Source organism: Hoplias malabaricus, chromosome 12 (genome assembly GCF_029633855.1).
Source record: "Hoplias malabaricus isolate fHopMal1 chromosome 12, fHopMal1.hap1, whole genome shotgun sequence".
Lineage (NCBI taxonomy): Eukaryota > Metazoa > Chordata > Actinopteri > Characiformes > Erythrinidae > Hoplias > Hoplias malabaricus.
In genome coordinates, this window is record NC_089811.1 from 37,937,222 (window position 1) to 37,952,670 (window position 15,449).

Consider the following 15,449-nt stretch of genomic DNA (forward strand, 5'->3'; position numbering starts at 1 on the left):
TTTCCCACCACTGCTGAAAGTCTGAAAGCCTGTGTGTTGCTTACAGAGTAGAAGTGGTCTTTGAACCAGTTGCAGAAGTGAAAGAAGTGGAGAGCAGAGGAAACAGGTGAGAGCAAGGAGGAGACCACCACAGCCTCTTGCGTGCGTCTCGTTGCTGGCTGAGCCGAGGTTTATGAAGGGAGAGAGAGAGAGAGAGAGCGCCATGGAAGACTGAGTTCTTAATAAACGAGACAGACACACACTTCACCACAGCAGATGAAGAAGGGTTTAAATGAAAAAGAAAGGAACTGCAAGAGTGTGAGAGGAAAACACACACCCGTACACACACAGACGCAGGTCTCCGGCAATCACATGACCCGTATCCGCTCTGACACATTACTCATCCCCAGCGCAGACGTGCAAGTTGGTTTGTTGGCTGCTGTGAGCTGTGGTGGTGTGAGCGCTGTCTGACTCAGACCATGAGCTTCAACATGAACCGTAGAGCAGCTCTGCAGCAGCAGAAGAGCCTGGACACCTACATCCTGGAGAACTCCCCTAGGAAGGGACTCCCATGGAGACGGCGTTCCTTGAACAATGGAAAACAGCCCAAGAACGGAGAGAACACTGGCGGGACGCTGCCACGGGGACGCAATCAGGTGGGATGAACAAACGGCTGTCTTCCAGGATAATGATGAATAAGATTACATCAGTCATTTGTTATTATATTTAAGATGTGGTGCTACAGCTGAATGAGAAGTTTGATGATGCTTTTTTTTGGGAAAGTGCATAGGTTACATGTTGCAACGAGTGCATTTGAAATCGCCTTGCATTAACAAACAGTGCCACTGTATAACACTATATATATATATATGTGTGTGTGTGTGTGTTTGTTACATTACTGGCATTGTGGCATTACTGTATAATATTGCACAGTATAGTATAATAATGCTGCTATTGCATAGTACTATATGTACAGTATATTATACATATCATTTTTTACAATATATTTTGCTATGCATCCATTTTTTCCCCCAATTTTATTTATTTATTTATTTATTTATTTATTTATTCAAATGCAGTTGAACCGAATGTCCACAAGCTCTCTAGTGGACTACACAGATCCTCAGAGGTAAATACACACAAGGCATTTTCCAGTAGTTAAGTGTCTGAGCACTTTGTAGCAGCACAAGGACGTGTAACTTTGTAAGAGCTAATGAATGGATATTTCTTTCCCACTTACAGAACCACAGCTGAGCTACAAAAGCAGGACAATGAAGCATTTGGATTCGAAGTTCAGGTATGCTTTTATTTCTTTATTTCAGTTTCAGCCAAGCAGCCAAGAGGGGGTCGTAGTTTCAGTTCAGTTTTCTCATCCTCTATGTTATTAATGTTTATGCGCGCAGCCAGTGCACAGCCACACATTGTTCTGAATGAGCGACCATTATATGTGAATACTAATCTGAATACTCTGTTTCTGTCGACTTTTCTGTGACCGTTAGACGTACGGACTCCAGCTGAGGAACAGTAACGAGGTGGAGATGTGCACCTTTGTGTGCAGTGTGCAGGACGGCAGTGCAGCAGAAAGAGCAGGTCTAACAGCCGGTGAGATTCAGAAAGAGACACAGATGCCACTTCCTTTCTACCACACACCTATGTTTTCTGACCCTTTCAGTGCTGCTCTTTCCCACACAACCACTGTAACTGGTGCTACAGCTAATTTTAATGCTTCTGCACTCACCACACTTTTTTTTCCGATGACTGACATTTTCAGTGCAAACAGCAACAGGGTCAACACTCACCACTCCCTTCATACTTGGTGACAAAAGTGCTGTGATGATTTCACATGTGTGCATTAAATGTGCATATTTGCATATTTTCTCATAAAATATATGAATTGTTACAATTTTTTTTTTAATGTAAATATTTTACATTAATAACATTTGGATTCCTTACTTACTACTTAACTATGGATGGAACAGAATGCTGTGCAAAGGTTTAGAAGTCATAGACCACCTGAAGTTTAGTCATAGACCACCTGAAGTTTAGTCATAGACCACCTGAAGTTTAGTCATAGACCACCTAAAGTTTAGTCATAGACCACCTAAAGTTTAGTCAGACCACCTGAAGTTTAGTCATAGACCACCTGAAGTTTAGTCATAGACCACCTGCATTTTAATCATAGACCACCTGAAGTTTAGTCATAGACCACCTGAAGTTTAGTCAGACCACCTGAAGTTTAGTCATAGACCACCTGAAGTTTAGTCATAGACCACCTAAAGTTTAGTCATAGACCACCTGAAGTTTAGTCATAGACCACCTGACGTTTAGTCATAGACCACCTGAAGTTTAGTCATAGACCACCTGCATTTTAATCATAGACCACCTGAAGTTTAGTCATAGACCACCTGAAGTTTAGTCAGACCACCTGAAGTTTAGTCATAGACCACCTGAAGTTTAGTCATAGACCACCTAAAGTTTAGTCATAGACCACCTGAAGTTTAGTCATAGACCACCTGAAGTTTAGTCAGACCACTTGAAGTTTAGTCATAGACCACCTAAAATTTAGTCATAGACCGCCTGAAGTTTAGTCATAGACCACCTGAAGTTTAGTCATAGACCACCTGAAGTTTAGTCATAGACCACCTAAAGTTTAGTCATAGACCACCTGAAGTTTAGTCATAGACCACCTGACGTTTAGTCATAGACCACCTGAAGTTTAGTCATAGACCACCTTGAAGTTTAGTCAGACCACTTGAAGTTTAGTCATAGACCACCTTGAAGTTGGTGGCACGATCCAAGAACTCCCAAACACATTCAGTGATGCTGAGGTATGGGATCTAGGGTGGTCAGTGTAACTATGATCATTTGTTCTGAGCTTTGCACAGCACTCTATGATTTATATTTGAACACATCTATTTGAGTTAGTTTACTGCATCATGATTGTTTTTCTTTTTTCATTTCTGTGGTTCTCACATTTACACTTACACTTTAGACATGTAAATGATCTAGTGCAATGATGATTATCTCTAACAATCTCTCCCTATATTCTCTATCTCTCTCTCTCTCTCTGGCAGGTGACATCATACTGACAGTAAATGGTGTCAGCATTAAAGGACTCACCCATCAGTGCATAATTAAACTGATCACAGAGTCTGTCAACTTGTTGAAGTGAGTAAACACAAATGGAAAATAAAAGTGACTCAAAAATGACTAGAGTCGTGACCTTGACCTGTGCATCATTAGTTAATTACTGGGCTCAAGGAAGTTGTGTTAAATGCATAAACACATTGGTAAAAAAGATATTTGCTTGAGAGGCATTAAATAGCTTTCAGCAAGAGAGCCTTTTGGCCTGGACTCAGACCCATGTTGTGTGTGTGTGTGTGTGTGTGTAGGGTGGAGACAGTCAGTGGGAGTGTGGTGAAAAGAATTGAACTGGAGAAGAAGCTACGTTTGCTCAAGGTGTGTTCACGACACATACATCCAGTTCCTCACATGTGACTAATAGTTGGCTCCAAAAGTCTGAGACCACTGAAAATCTGTTTTATTTTTGGTCATTTAATAAAAGCTTAAAATTCTTAGGCTCAGATAAGGCTTTTATTATATATAAATATGTCAGAGCTCCTTGAGTCTAATCAGAATCTGCTCATCAGGGCCCTCTGCCATGTGGAGTACTAAAGGCCATGTAAACGCTTTGAACATTTAGATTTTCACTCTTTCAGTTTATTCTAATAACAATAAAGTGTTACGTGAGAAGAGACTACAAACGCATTGGAACCTTTCATCTCAGGCTTTTGGATGCCACTGGTTTATTATTATTTTGACCTCATTAACAGTAAGAATGTTAAATTATACCCGAGAAAAGCTGGCAATGGTTTAATGCCCTCTTTTACAACTCCCCATCTTGCTCTACGTTGGTTTGGCTCTAATCTTGCACAGACATTACGAGATAAGATCAGTCAAACCAAAAGAGGTCAGATCAGTGATTTCCGTGTGGAGTTTTGTCCTATTTTTATCGAACACTTCTTACATTTAAAAGGTTCATTTTATCTAGTTGTTGGAAATAAAGAATTGATGTATTATACATTTTATATTATTTAACATATTATATGTATATAAAAAAAACAGGTTCAAAGTGAGTAGCATTCAGATTTGGAGCCGAAATAACATACAGCTCAGTGATTAGAATTCTGACTGACGCAGGTCATACATGATACATGTTCTCACATGCGTGTGCTTTTTTAACGCAGCAAACAGTGCATGAGAAATGGGTGGAGTTCAAGGCCCTCACCCTGCAGGAAAAGCGTCTTACTCGAGGTGAGAGAAAAATACATACAGCTGAAAAACCACAAGCACATCCTCTCACACCAACAAACTTTTACCATTCACTTATTGAAACGGGCTGACGGTCCATGTGAGAAATGTGAGAAATCATAAATGTCTCTTTTGGGGAGTTCCAACACAGACCAGAGCTTACATGCTGACTGCAGACTGGGCTTTGGGCACTGTGCTGACTTCCTGACAGGCTGTTTTTCACAGAATACAGTAGTGTAGAACATATCAGGGCCAACATCGCTGCCCTGTTTCACTACCTCCTTTATCAGTTCTCAGCAATGACTGAAAACCTCCGGTGAATGATACAAAACCAATCAGCATCTCTAATCAGCAAACTCTCAAGCTCCATACGCTGCAGATTTTACCGCTGTAGCTGCTCTGACCGTATCTGCTTCAAACCATGAATGGCTTGATAATTAATGTGTGAATATGGTCACGTATGTTCGAGTAAAGCCTGTTTTAAAATCATTTCATATCATCAAATCAAACGTATTCATCTAGCGTTCTTTACAACTAATGTTGTCACAAGCAGCTTCACCAGTGAAGAGAGAAGATTTAACATGAAACCTCAGGTGAACAAGCCAGTGGTGTTCCTTATAGTACGGCACTGCACGGCTTTCTAGGGTAGAACAAGGACTACTTTTAGAACAGTCCCTGAAGTTGTGAAATGGCAAGGACACAGTGGCCAAGCCAAAGTGTGTGAAATGGTCATAAGAAGTTAGCTAGTTTGCAGTGTAGCTACTGAACAAAAAGCTAATATGACTTCAGTGTGAGATCTCTGTGGTCCTTTGATAACCTGAAGCATTGTGGTCATACTAACCCCTTTAAATGACAACACACAGTACTGTGCAAACGTTTAGGAGGCAGAGATTATGAGAATAATAAAGATACTTATCTGAGCAGTAAGTGTTTATTTGCTAAAAAACAAAATAACACCCAACATTTGAATAAACCCAATTGGAGACTCAGAAGTGTCCGTAGGTGTGAGTGAATGTGAGTGTGTGTGTCGCCCTGTGAAGGACTGGCGCCCCCTCCAGGTTCCTGCCTCGTGCCCAGTGATTCTGGGTAGGCTCCGAACCCACCACCGTATCTGTTACGTAGCACTAGTAGTCAGTTTAATCCGTGCGGTAGATTTCAGAAGAGCAGAATTGAATTTTAGTAAACATTAATGTTTCAGTAAAATGTTATGAAAATGTATAAAAGAACAGTATAAAACATATAATCAAAATATATTGGTATAGGGCCTTTTACAACTCGCAAATCAGAGTTACACTAATTTAAGAGCATTCTAAACTAGACTTAAATTTCAGCGAGTTAATCTGATCATTTTAGAGGCTCATCTGAGCTCATACTCAGCTCCAATACAAATATGAGGCTTTGGTAAAGTTAGGAAAACAGTTACTGTTCAGTCATTGTTCACACTGTAGTCCGTGTAGTTACTGGATATTAATGCTGTGCTTTGAAGGTGTTAATAATCACTGCATTATTTCTGGGAAACGGATGTCTGTGGTGCTGTGGTAAGGAGGAGTGAACAAACTAAGAGCTCGACCTTGGTGCAGAGGTTCATCCATCAGTACATTTCAGTTCAGTTCTGCCACCACCCAGAACCAATCTTAAAGATCACATACAAACAGGAAGGCACTCACTTCACCGTTCACTTCTTTAAAAAACAGTGCGGCTTCCTTATTATCTGATTTTTATTTATAAACCGTCACCGTCAGAACAAAACCTTCAGGATGGAAACTTAACCAGACCTTAACTCACTGTTGAGGGATTTAATTTTCAAGTTTTTACAACAGTTTAACTCTAACTCTTAACTATAGTTTATTAACGGTGTTCATTTCAGACAATGTAAAGTTTCCAAATCATAATAAAGCGCATTTTACTTGTTGTTTTTGAGGGGTTTAGTTTAACGCTTCAGTTTTAAAGACACAGGAGTAAAAATGTTCTGAAGTTTGGGCTTGACATTCTTCACGTTTAGATTTTTAGATGTGAAGCACCTCATGGAACTCACTCACCCACACACCCACCCACTATGAGGAGATGCTATTGTGCTTTGCATCAATCAGTCAAACTGTGCCTTTGTTACAAAAACAATAATCTAACAGTACACCTTCTCTGTGCAGGAAACCTGAGCGTCAGCTCTCAGCATCCTTCTATGGACTCTCTCATGTCTCTCCCGTCCCCTACGGGGCGATGTGGTCAGCGATTCTCCAGCGACAGCAGCTGCCTGAGCGTGCTGACGGATGACAGCGAGGACCTCTTGTCCCCTGTGTTTTTTGACCACAGCCCCTTCAGCCCCATTGAGCAGGGCTTCTTCTGTAAAGAGTTCCAGCCAGAGGGGGCGCCGTCGAGGCCCACTTTAACCCGAACCCACAGCGTCAGCAACGGCAGCCGCTGCCAGTCCCCTCCCTGCGACAACAACCGCGCCTCCAACGGCCCCAGCTCCTTGTTCGGCACCTTGCCTCGCAGAAGGAGAAGGGAAAGCATGCGCAAAAACATTCTCAAGTATTTACCAGGACTGAACCACTCAGTGGAGGAAGAGGAGACAACCTGAGCCATCAGTGGGCATACCGACAGTGTTTTTATACGGGGAAGGAATGTGACATTTGAAAGACATTTCCGGTTTTTTCAGCCTTCAAAACAGAGAAGTGGACTGGAGCTCACAGAGTTCTACCAATGACCCCCACCAAGGCTTGAGTCTGACGGACACAAGCCGCACAAGAGCATTACGCAATTTTACATGCAGACACACTCAACGAACTGAACGGAACCGTGCATGAGCAGGTAGCACAGGGTGCAGCACAATGTAAATTAATGAATGTGCCTTTTACCTTTTATTTCTGAAGTGCAACAAGCATTACCCTAATTTCCACCCTGGTTTGGGACTTCTGCCAAATAACTGCATTAAAAAACCTGCACTTGGCCAGTTCCAGCAGGATCTCTGCATGTGATCTGCTACCTGTAAAGGAGGTTGCGTGAGAAGACAGCGAGGGAAACCATGCATTTCTCCAAATGACCTAGATCTGCACACCATTACATGTAGCAGTAATAAAAGATATATTTGTACAAAAAGAAAAAAAAGAATCATCTTTAACTGTGCATTAACTGTGCATTTACACTCTCCGGGTGCGCACCGGGACATGAGAGATATCACAAAGAAATGTACATTTGGAGGATACTGGAAATAAGACCAGTTTACTGAGAGTGCTCAGGTGAGATCAAAAGCAGTCAGCAAGCAAGGCTCTGTGAGTTAACAGATACCACAGCCCTTAACCACAGATCGATGTGAGGAGTGTTCAAAACAGGATGTGGGCTTGATGAAGGTGCTACCCTACTGACTATTTTAGCTCTTTGTAGTTGATATACTTTCACAGACTGGTATCCTATCACGTTCGCCAATGATGCACACATGCACAACAACCAGCACCGAACATGATCCCTGTTCCAAAAACCTCAAACCTCCAAAACTGACTTTGCATGAGCAGATTAAAAAAGAAAAAAAAGAAAGTTCTAAACATTTAATTCAAGTTCATTTAAAGAGAAATGTTCACAGAGTCTAGTGCCTGGCTGTGCAGAAGGGGGCAATGGGGATGCAAGCTTTTCATAGGTCAATATAATTAAAGGCAGTTGATAGGAAATGATATGAACTGTAATCAAACTTTTATCACAAAAATAAAGTTTATTCAAATATATCCACAGTCAGATGACATACTGTTTCTGATGTACATAGAGGATACCAGCATTAAATCATAACTCACACATCGCTTACACTCATAATTTGTGAGTGTGATTCTAATCCTTTCAATTAACACATTTTGTTTAGTCACATCAGACACCAGAGGGCAGTGTGACACACCATGTTTTCCTCAAAACTGTGTTATTCACCTACATTCCTCCATTGTGTGGAAGCCTTACCCGGTTCAGGGCCGGCGGTGGGTTTGGAGCCTACCCGGAAACACTGGGCGCAATGCAGGAGCACACCCTGGAGGGGGCGCCAGTCCATCGCAGGGCAACGACGTTCTTTTTTCCAGCCAAATATCTGTGGTACTTACTGGCCATTGATTCTCTTCTCTGCAGTTAGATCTACTCCTCTGGGAAGGCTTTACAAGAAGTTGGAACATTTCTGTTAGGATCTGATTGCCCCCCAGTCAAGTCAAGCCCAGTCAGTGAAGTCAGTGCTGTTCACTTCAACTCATCACAAAGCTTTAGGATGAAACAGTTCCACTAACCCAGCTCTTGTGATTGATTACAGAGAAACTGAGCTCATGTGCAGCTGCTTATGAGTGTCACGTTTCATTTTGTACACCCAAAAGTAGCTCACCGATTTTAAGGGTTCACTACAAACTAGAAAGGCTTCTGACAGATCGTGTAGTTTTTGTCCTAAAGAGTGTTGTTTTCAGTAAATTAAACCACACACAAATTAATTTCTGAATTGTTTTACATTCTTCCCCAGTTGTGAAGCACTGATTTCACATAAAGGCACTGATTGTATGCAAGATCAGCAGTGTGTACATTTTAATTCCTCTTCCCACACGCTACGGGGATGGACCCGGTATCTCACGCTGCACAGAGCTCTCCTTCCCCACTCACTCATTTGCATCAACAGCATGAGTTCTGTGGTTTGCTTCGATGGAATGTGCCGCTTCTGTCAGTGTAACCACAATAAAATCAGCAAAAAAGCAAAAGTAAAAGAGCAAAATGCTTCAGAAGAGCTGCACTCTCTCTTCTTCTTCTTCAGATCAGATAACAAAACACACAGGAGGCTGCTACCTGTGCATCTGTAACCATCAACTCATTCGGGACAGTGGCCTCACCTGTTGCTAAGCAATAGCAGAGACATTGTTCTCCATTATAACCAGACGTAACCCATGAAGACATGAACATAAACATGACCATGTGTATTTGAGGCAGTCCCGGAGCTTAACGGAGAGGCCCTGCACTAATACAGTAATAATGTTAGAATGTATATAACTCAGATATGACTCATTAAATGGAGTAGCCTAATTAACAAGTGGAGAAATGAGTGCAGCTTTCCACACTGGTTAACAGCATGTTATAATTAAGCAATGCACAGGTCATTTTCATTTTGAATCAAGAGTTCAGTAGAGAAACTGACTTTGAAATAGGATTCGTTATTGAGACACAGATGGTCTTTTTACTGGGTTATGGTTGTTTAGGAACGGGGGGGGGGGTTATTATGGGCTGTGGTTCCTTGTTTGTGGAGTGTGTGAGGAAAAACAAAACAGCTAATATTTCAGGATGAGTCATTTTTCACTATTAGTAGTGTGCAAGTGTTATGCTACGAGGGGCATAGTCCTAGTCCTGAGAATCAGTGGTGGATGGAGTACACACACCATGTACTTGTTGTGTGAGAGATACCCATCGTAAAAAAACACTCCAGTAAATATTCTCCCTTTACTTTAACAAGGCTCTTGCTCATACAGTCATGTTACTTATATGTGCACCTTACAGAAGGTCATTAATTAGTCTGACACTGGACGTAGCACAAATCACAGAAGACAATTTCTGAACTAATGGTCTATACAACTTCTTGTGAACCAGTAAATCATTTAATTAAAGGAACACTAGGTAAGACTTGTTTGTCTTTGCTCCTGGGGCTCTCCCTCGTGTCACTTATTTTTACATCACTGTACTAAAATCAAAAGGGAGAGGGCAGGGGTGGTTTCCTACATTCCTCCAAAAGTTACATAGTGCAGTTTCTGGAGTGCTGAGTTACAGGTCAGTGGAGCATCACCATTTTAAAGCTTAATTTTAATTGTCACATACTGTTCCCTTATGTAAAGGAACAAATACATTTACTTTGTTACTGTCCAACACTGCTGACAGTCCCATACTCATATTTTAATTACGCACATTTTTACACTTTCCCTATTCTGCACCCCTGACCCAGCACACAGGCCGCTTCATTCACAAACTGAACTCTATATGGACAAATATACTGTGACTCACATTACACCTAAAGGTGTCATTCTTTGTCTGTAACCCTTATCCAGTTCAGGGCGGCGGTGGGTCCGGAGCCTACCTGGAATCATTGAGTGCAAGGCAGGAACACACCTTGGAGGGGGCGTCAGGTCTTCACAGGGTGACGCACACTCACACATTCACTCACACGTACAGACACTTTTGAGTCACCAATCCACCTACCATGCAGTCACAGAGAGAACACACCACACTCCTCACAGACAGTCACCTGGAGGAAACCCATGCAGACACAGAGAGAACACACCACACTCCTCACGGACAGTCACCCGGAGGAAACCCACGCAGACACAGAGAGAACACACCACACTCCTCACAAACAGTCACCCAGAGGAAACACACGCAGACACAGGGAGAACACACCACACTCCTCACAGACAGTCACCCGGAGGAAACCCATGAGACACAGGGAGAACACACCACACTCCCCACAGGCATTCACCCGGAGAAAACCCACGTAGACACAGAGAGAACACACCACACTCCTCACGGACAGTTACCCGGAGGAAACCCACGCAGACACAGAGAGGACACACCACACTCCTCACAGACAGTCACCCGGAGGAAACCCACGTAGACACAGAGAGAACACACCACACTCCTCACGGACAGTCACCCGGAGGAAAACCACGCAGACACAGAGAGAACACACCACACTCCTCACAGACAGTCACCCGGAGGAAACCCACGCAGACACAGAGAGAACACACCACACTCCTCACAGACAGTCACCCGGAGGAAACCCACGCAGACACAGAGAGAACACACCACACTCCTCACAGACAGTCACCCGGAGGAATCCCACGCAGACACAGAGAGAACACACCACACTCCTCACAGACAGTCACCCGGAGGAAACCCACGCAGACATAGAGAGAACACACCACACTCCCCACAGGCATTCACCCGGAGGAAACCCACGTAGACACAGAGAGAACACACCACACTCCTCACAGACAGTCACCCGGAGGAAACCCACGCAGACACAGAGAGAACACACCACACTCCTCACAGACAGTCACCCGGAGGAAACCCACACAGACACAGAGAGAACACACCACACTCCTCACAGACAGTCACCCGGAGGAAACCCATACAGACACAGGGAGAACACACCACACTCCCCACAGGCATTCACCCAGAGGAAACCCACGTAGACACAGAGAGAACACACCACACTCCTCACAGACAGTCACCCGGATCGGGACTCAAACCCACACTCCTCCAGAACCCTGGAACTATGACAGAGACGCCATGCCGCCCCTAGGAGAATTTAAAACATTTTAATTCCATAGGTATTAATATGGGATTGGTGCCTCTTTAAAGCTCTAATAGGAACCTTCTGGGAAGGGTTTCTATATGATTTTTTTTGAGCCTATTTGTCGCCCATTAATCTGAAAATATAAAATTTGAGAGTTTAAACACTGAGGGACTGATGTTGGATGACAGAGCCTGGCTTGCAGATGTCCATTCTAGTTTGTCCCAAAGGTGTTTGATGAGTATGAGGTCAGGGATCTGTGTGGACCAGTCAAGTTCTTCCAGACCAAACTCACCCAATCACACCTTTATGGACCTTGCTTTGTGCACAGGGGCACAGTCATGCTGGAACAGAAACAGGTCTTCCCTAAACTGTTCCTGTAATACAATTGCCTAACATATCTTGGCATAGTGATTAAGATATCTGTGTGCTATATATTTTTGCAACATGATGCATGCAAGAGCAGATAGAGTGGCCAAAGCAGAGTTCACTTTCTGCAAAGACCAATAAGTGGCAGACATTTGACAAACCTGGATCAGAATGTTAATCCTAAAATACCTTTTGGTGATGGTGGTCACTCGCCGAGGATTAAACACAAGGACAAATGGTTTGTTTGTAGTGGAGCCTTAGACAAAAGACCATTCATGTGGGGCAGCACAAATCCTCTGTTCTCCAGTGGCTCAGGACACTTATAGAATTACATTGCACCCCAGCACAAAAGCCAAGCTCGCTGAAGACTGTGTGCCCAGTCATTAGAATGCAAGATGGGATGTTTCTCTGAGCGTGGAAGAGAGGAACACTGGAGCAGAAGAGTGGCTGGACACGAGGAACTGAAGCTAAACTAGTCTGCAATAATTAGAGGAGATTTAGAGGTAGAAAAAAGGACATCACATTCACCAGTAACGGAAACAGAAACTAAGTAAAGATGGCAGAAATTGTACGAGCACTTGACACGGAAAGCAGCCCTATTCTGGCTCCAGCAGTGGACATTAGCGGAGGGGTCACTCTGGAGGCCCTGCAGACTCTGGAAGAGGCAGTAAGTCAAGCTGCATTGGCAATGACTGAAGGAGACGATTCTGTGTTTTACAGCGAAGATGAAGAAATTCAACAGGACGTGTCCATCTGTGATTCACGGCCTGGTTCTTTGGGAGATGCAAAACCTCAAGAGCCTCAAACCTTGCCCCAGATTCAGCATCCAGGAGGTGAAGATTTGGCAGCATCCTCTATACATCACAGTTATGCCAGTCAGAAAGACACGGAAAGTTTAATGGAGAATAAAATGAATCATGTTTCATCTTCAGTCCAAGAAATGGAGAGTGAGGCAATAACGGCACCTAAAAACAGTCCAGTTCATAATGAAGTGCTTTCAAAACCTGCAGCAGTACAGTGCCCAGTGTCTGCTAGAGACGAAGCTACACCACTGTTAGATCAGGACAAGAGGCACACAAACAAAACCCCAGTAGCAGACACTGTGAGACCATCAGAACCAGAACCAGAACCAGCTCATGCAACAGGAACACAGGACAGAGGTAAGTATCAAGGCGTTATTGCAAGCTGGAGTCTCAGTTAACATGTTAAGTGCCTTTAACCTGGTGGATAGCTTAGAAGGTGATAAAAATGCCAGAAATAGACCAACTGCATAAACAAGCCTCTAGAATAATGTTAAGACATTGAATTCAACAGTTATATTATAGTATTATAGTATATAGTATGTGGGGGAAAAAACAGTGCCTGCAAAATGTCCATTGCAAAGACTATTTTATTTACATTGCTATACTTTCTAGAACATTTCGTTGACGTTTAAACATTACTGGATTACACAATGTCAACATATCATGAACAGATAGGTTCATACTTACCCAGAGGTGCTCAATCTCACACACAACACACAACACTTCCAGGAAAAACTGTGGAACAGATGTAAACAAACTACGCCGTTAGCACTGATAGCATAGCAGGCAACTTTTAACTGAGGGGCTGCATATGTGAAAATAAGCCAAGGTGTAGCAAATCATCTAAGAGCTAGCTCAAAGCTGTCAGTGTGCGCATTAATACTGTGAGATTTATTGATGCAAGAAAGTGTGGTTGCTGTTTTGGCTGCCATCTTGGATTCAGTTCTTTGCTAAATCTCATGGAGAACTTTATTTATAATCTGCATAAATCAGAAATGTATTTGCTGTCACACCAATATCTGAACAAACCTTGTATCTCTGAAATGGCAACTTGAAAGAGGGGGAATATACATATATATTGTCTGATTGGAGACAAAGACAAATTTTCCTTTTTCTGACACAGTAGGAGCTGATGGAAGAATTCTCACGACTGACCAGCAGGAAGAAAGGGAGGACCTGGACCAAGACAAAGAGTCATTGGATCAGTCAACCACAGGAAAGTATGGAACAGTCTCGTACCGGCGGATCCGCAGAGGCCTCGCACGTCAGAGGATTGAGGAGTTTGAAGCAATGATGCAGCTGTAAATATGTACCGAACCCCCCCCCCCCCCCCCCCTAAGAAATGTGAGTTCACGGACCAGGACTGAATGTGCTTGAGCTGTCACAACTTTTATAACAAAAAAGAGACTGTTTCTGTTATGTTGTGCTTAGGCCTTGTTTGATCGTAGCTCAGTTAACAGGAAATAACACAGTTCACAGTGCATGTGAAGAGGTGCTGCACTAGTTCAACACTAAAACACTATGAGACTAAACAGCTAAGAGGATGAAGGCACACAATCCTCCATAGACTCATTACTGGAATACTTGTGCAGCTAAAAGCTAAGCTCACGTGCAACAGGTCATTTCATCTTGCAGCTTGTATGAGCATGTGCATAAAGATTAGCAAAATTATACCTGCTGTAATGCAGTGTGAAGTTTTTAACATTGTTCACTGAATATTTATGAATATAAAGCAACACTAGGTAGCATTTGTACCTTAAAATTAGTTTCAAAATCATTGTGATGGAGAATAGAGCCTCTGTCATCGCTACTCTGGGCTCAGCACTACAGAAACGGCACTATGTATCCAGGAAACCTCACCCTCCCCTGGAGGATTTCAGGTCAGTGCTCGTAAAGTGAACTACTCTCTGCAAATGTAAGAAGAGCCAAGGAACAAAAATAACAAATCTTACCTAGTGTCCCTCTAACACACTGTAATCAATATCAGCTTTGTACTTTGCAAACTATAATATTAAAAAAAGACTGCAACAAGATCTACACTGGCTATCAGTTTGGAGTTTATTTATTGCCATGTTTTATATGCAGTTTGACATGTGTTTTTAATCACTGTGTAAGTGGAAGGTTATTTTTTCTTTTGTTGAGGTCTGTACTCAAGCAAGTTGGATTTGAAATGAAACATTTAAATATAACGAAACCATGTCAATTTTAATAAGTAGCCCATAAAGAATCACAGAAGTGTACGTAATCAGTCTTAAATATTAGTAAGTGGCTGCAAATCCTAATCATTTGATGCCTGTGAAACATTGACAATACCAGACCCTTTAGTGCTTTTCTCCTAGTTCTGATTCTGATATAATGACACTATGACAACTTCCTGCTTGTCTTATCTGCAGTCTTTCAGTATGTGAAGTGATGTTCAACAGGGATAAAGATGGCTAGATGCTATACGCTCTAGAGAATCTGGTACCTTTAGCCACCCAATACATCAAAGAACCGCCTGCTACTGCAGGAGGAGGAGGACACACAAAAGGCCCAATCAAATGTCTAATATTTTGGCATGATGTATACAAGGAGGCAGATAGCCAATCAGATTGCAGCTGGTAGAATGTTGGCAGACAGTGAGGCCAAATTAACGCGCAAAGTATCAGACTATCAACTTGTGGGCGGAGCTTCCGTGGCTGAGAATGCTGTCCGGCTTAAAGAAC

The 15,449-nt window shown here is 42.7% G+C and overlaps 2 protein-coding genes across 3 annotated transcripts in view; both read left to right on the forward strand.

Moving 5' to 3' along the window:
* cytip (cytohesin 1 interacting protein) overlaps positions 1-7,935 on the forward strand; it is a 9,160-nt gene extending 1,225 nt beyond the window's left edge. The window contains exons 1-8 of the mRNA XM_066686947.1: positions 1-635; positions 1,059-1,108; positions 1,222-1,276; positions 1,479-1,581; positions 3,054-3,147; positions 3,372-3,438; positions 4,227-4,293; positions 6,438-7,935. The exon at positions 1-635 is cut by the window's left edge and continues 1,225 nt beyond it. Of these exons, the coding sequence (XP_066543044.1) occupies positions 459-635; positions 1,059-1,108; positions 1,222-1,276; positions 1,479-1,581; positions 3,054-3,147; positions 3,372-3,438; positions 4,227-4,293; positions 6,438-6,868 (1,044 nt within the window). The 5' untranslated portion in view covers positions 1-458 and the 3' untranslated portion in view covers positions 6,869-7,935. The remainder of the gene's footprint in view (positions 636-1,058; positions 1,109-1,221; positions 1,277-1,478; positions 1,582-3,053; positions 3,148-3,371; positions 3,439-4,226; positions 4,294-6,437) is intronic.
* Positions 7,936-12,280: 4,345 nt separating this feature from the next.
* On the forward strand, positions 12,281-14,795 carry LOC136664193 (ermin-like). 2 transcript variants are annotated; one of them, XM_066641292.1, is made up of 2 exons: positions 12,281-13,101; positions 13,871-14,795. In XM_066641292.1, the coding sequence occupies exons 1-2, from the start codon at positions 12,498-12,500 to the stop codon at positions 14,047-14,049; spliced, it is 783 nt and encodes a 260-aa protein (XP_066497389.1). In that variant the 5' UTR covers positions 12,281-12,497; the 3' UTR covers positions 14,050-14,795. The 2 variants fall into 2 exon arrangements, with proteins under 2 accessions (XP_066497389.1, XP_066497388.1); XM_066641291.1 differs by having other exon boundaries at positions 13,868-14,794.
* The last annotated feature ends 654 nt before the right edge of the window (positions 14,796-15,449 follow it).

Excerpts from the sequence above, each read along its gene's own strand:
- LOC136664193 (XM_066641291.1), top strand. The coding sequence starts at position 12,498 with ATGGCAGAAATTGTACGAGCACTTGACACGGAAAGCAGCCCTATTCTG. Across the intron at positions 13,102-13,867 it reads AACAGGAACACAGGACAGAG|TAGGAGCTGATGGAAGAATT; the intron begins GTAAGTATCAAG and ends TTTCTGACACAG.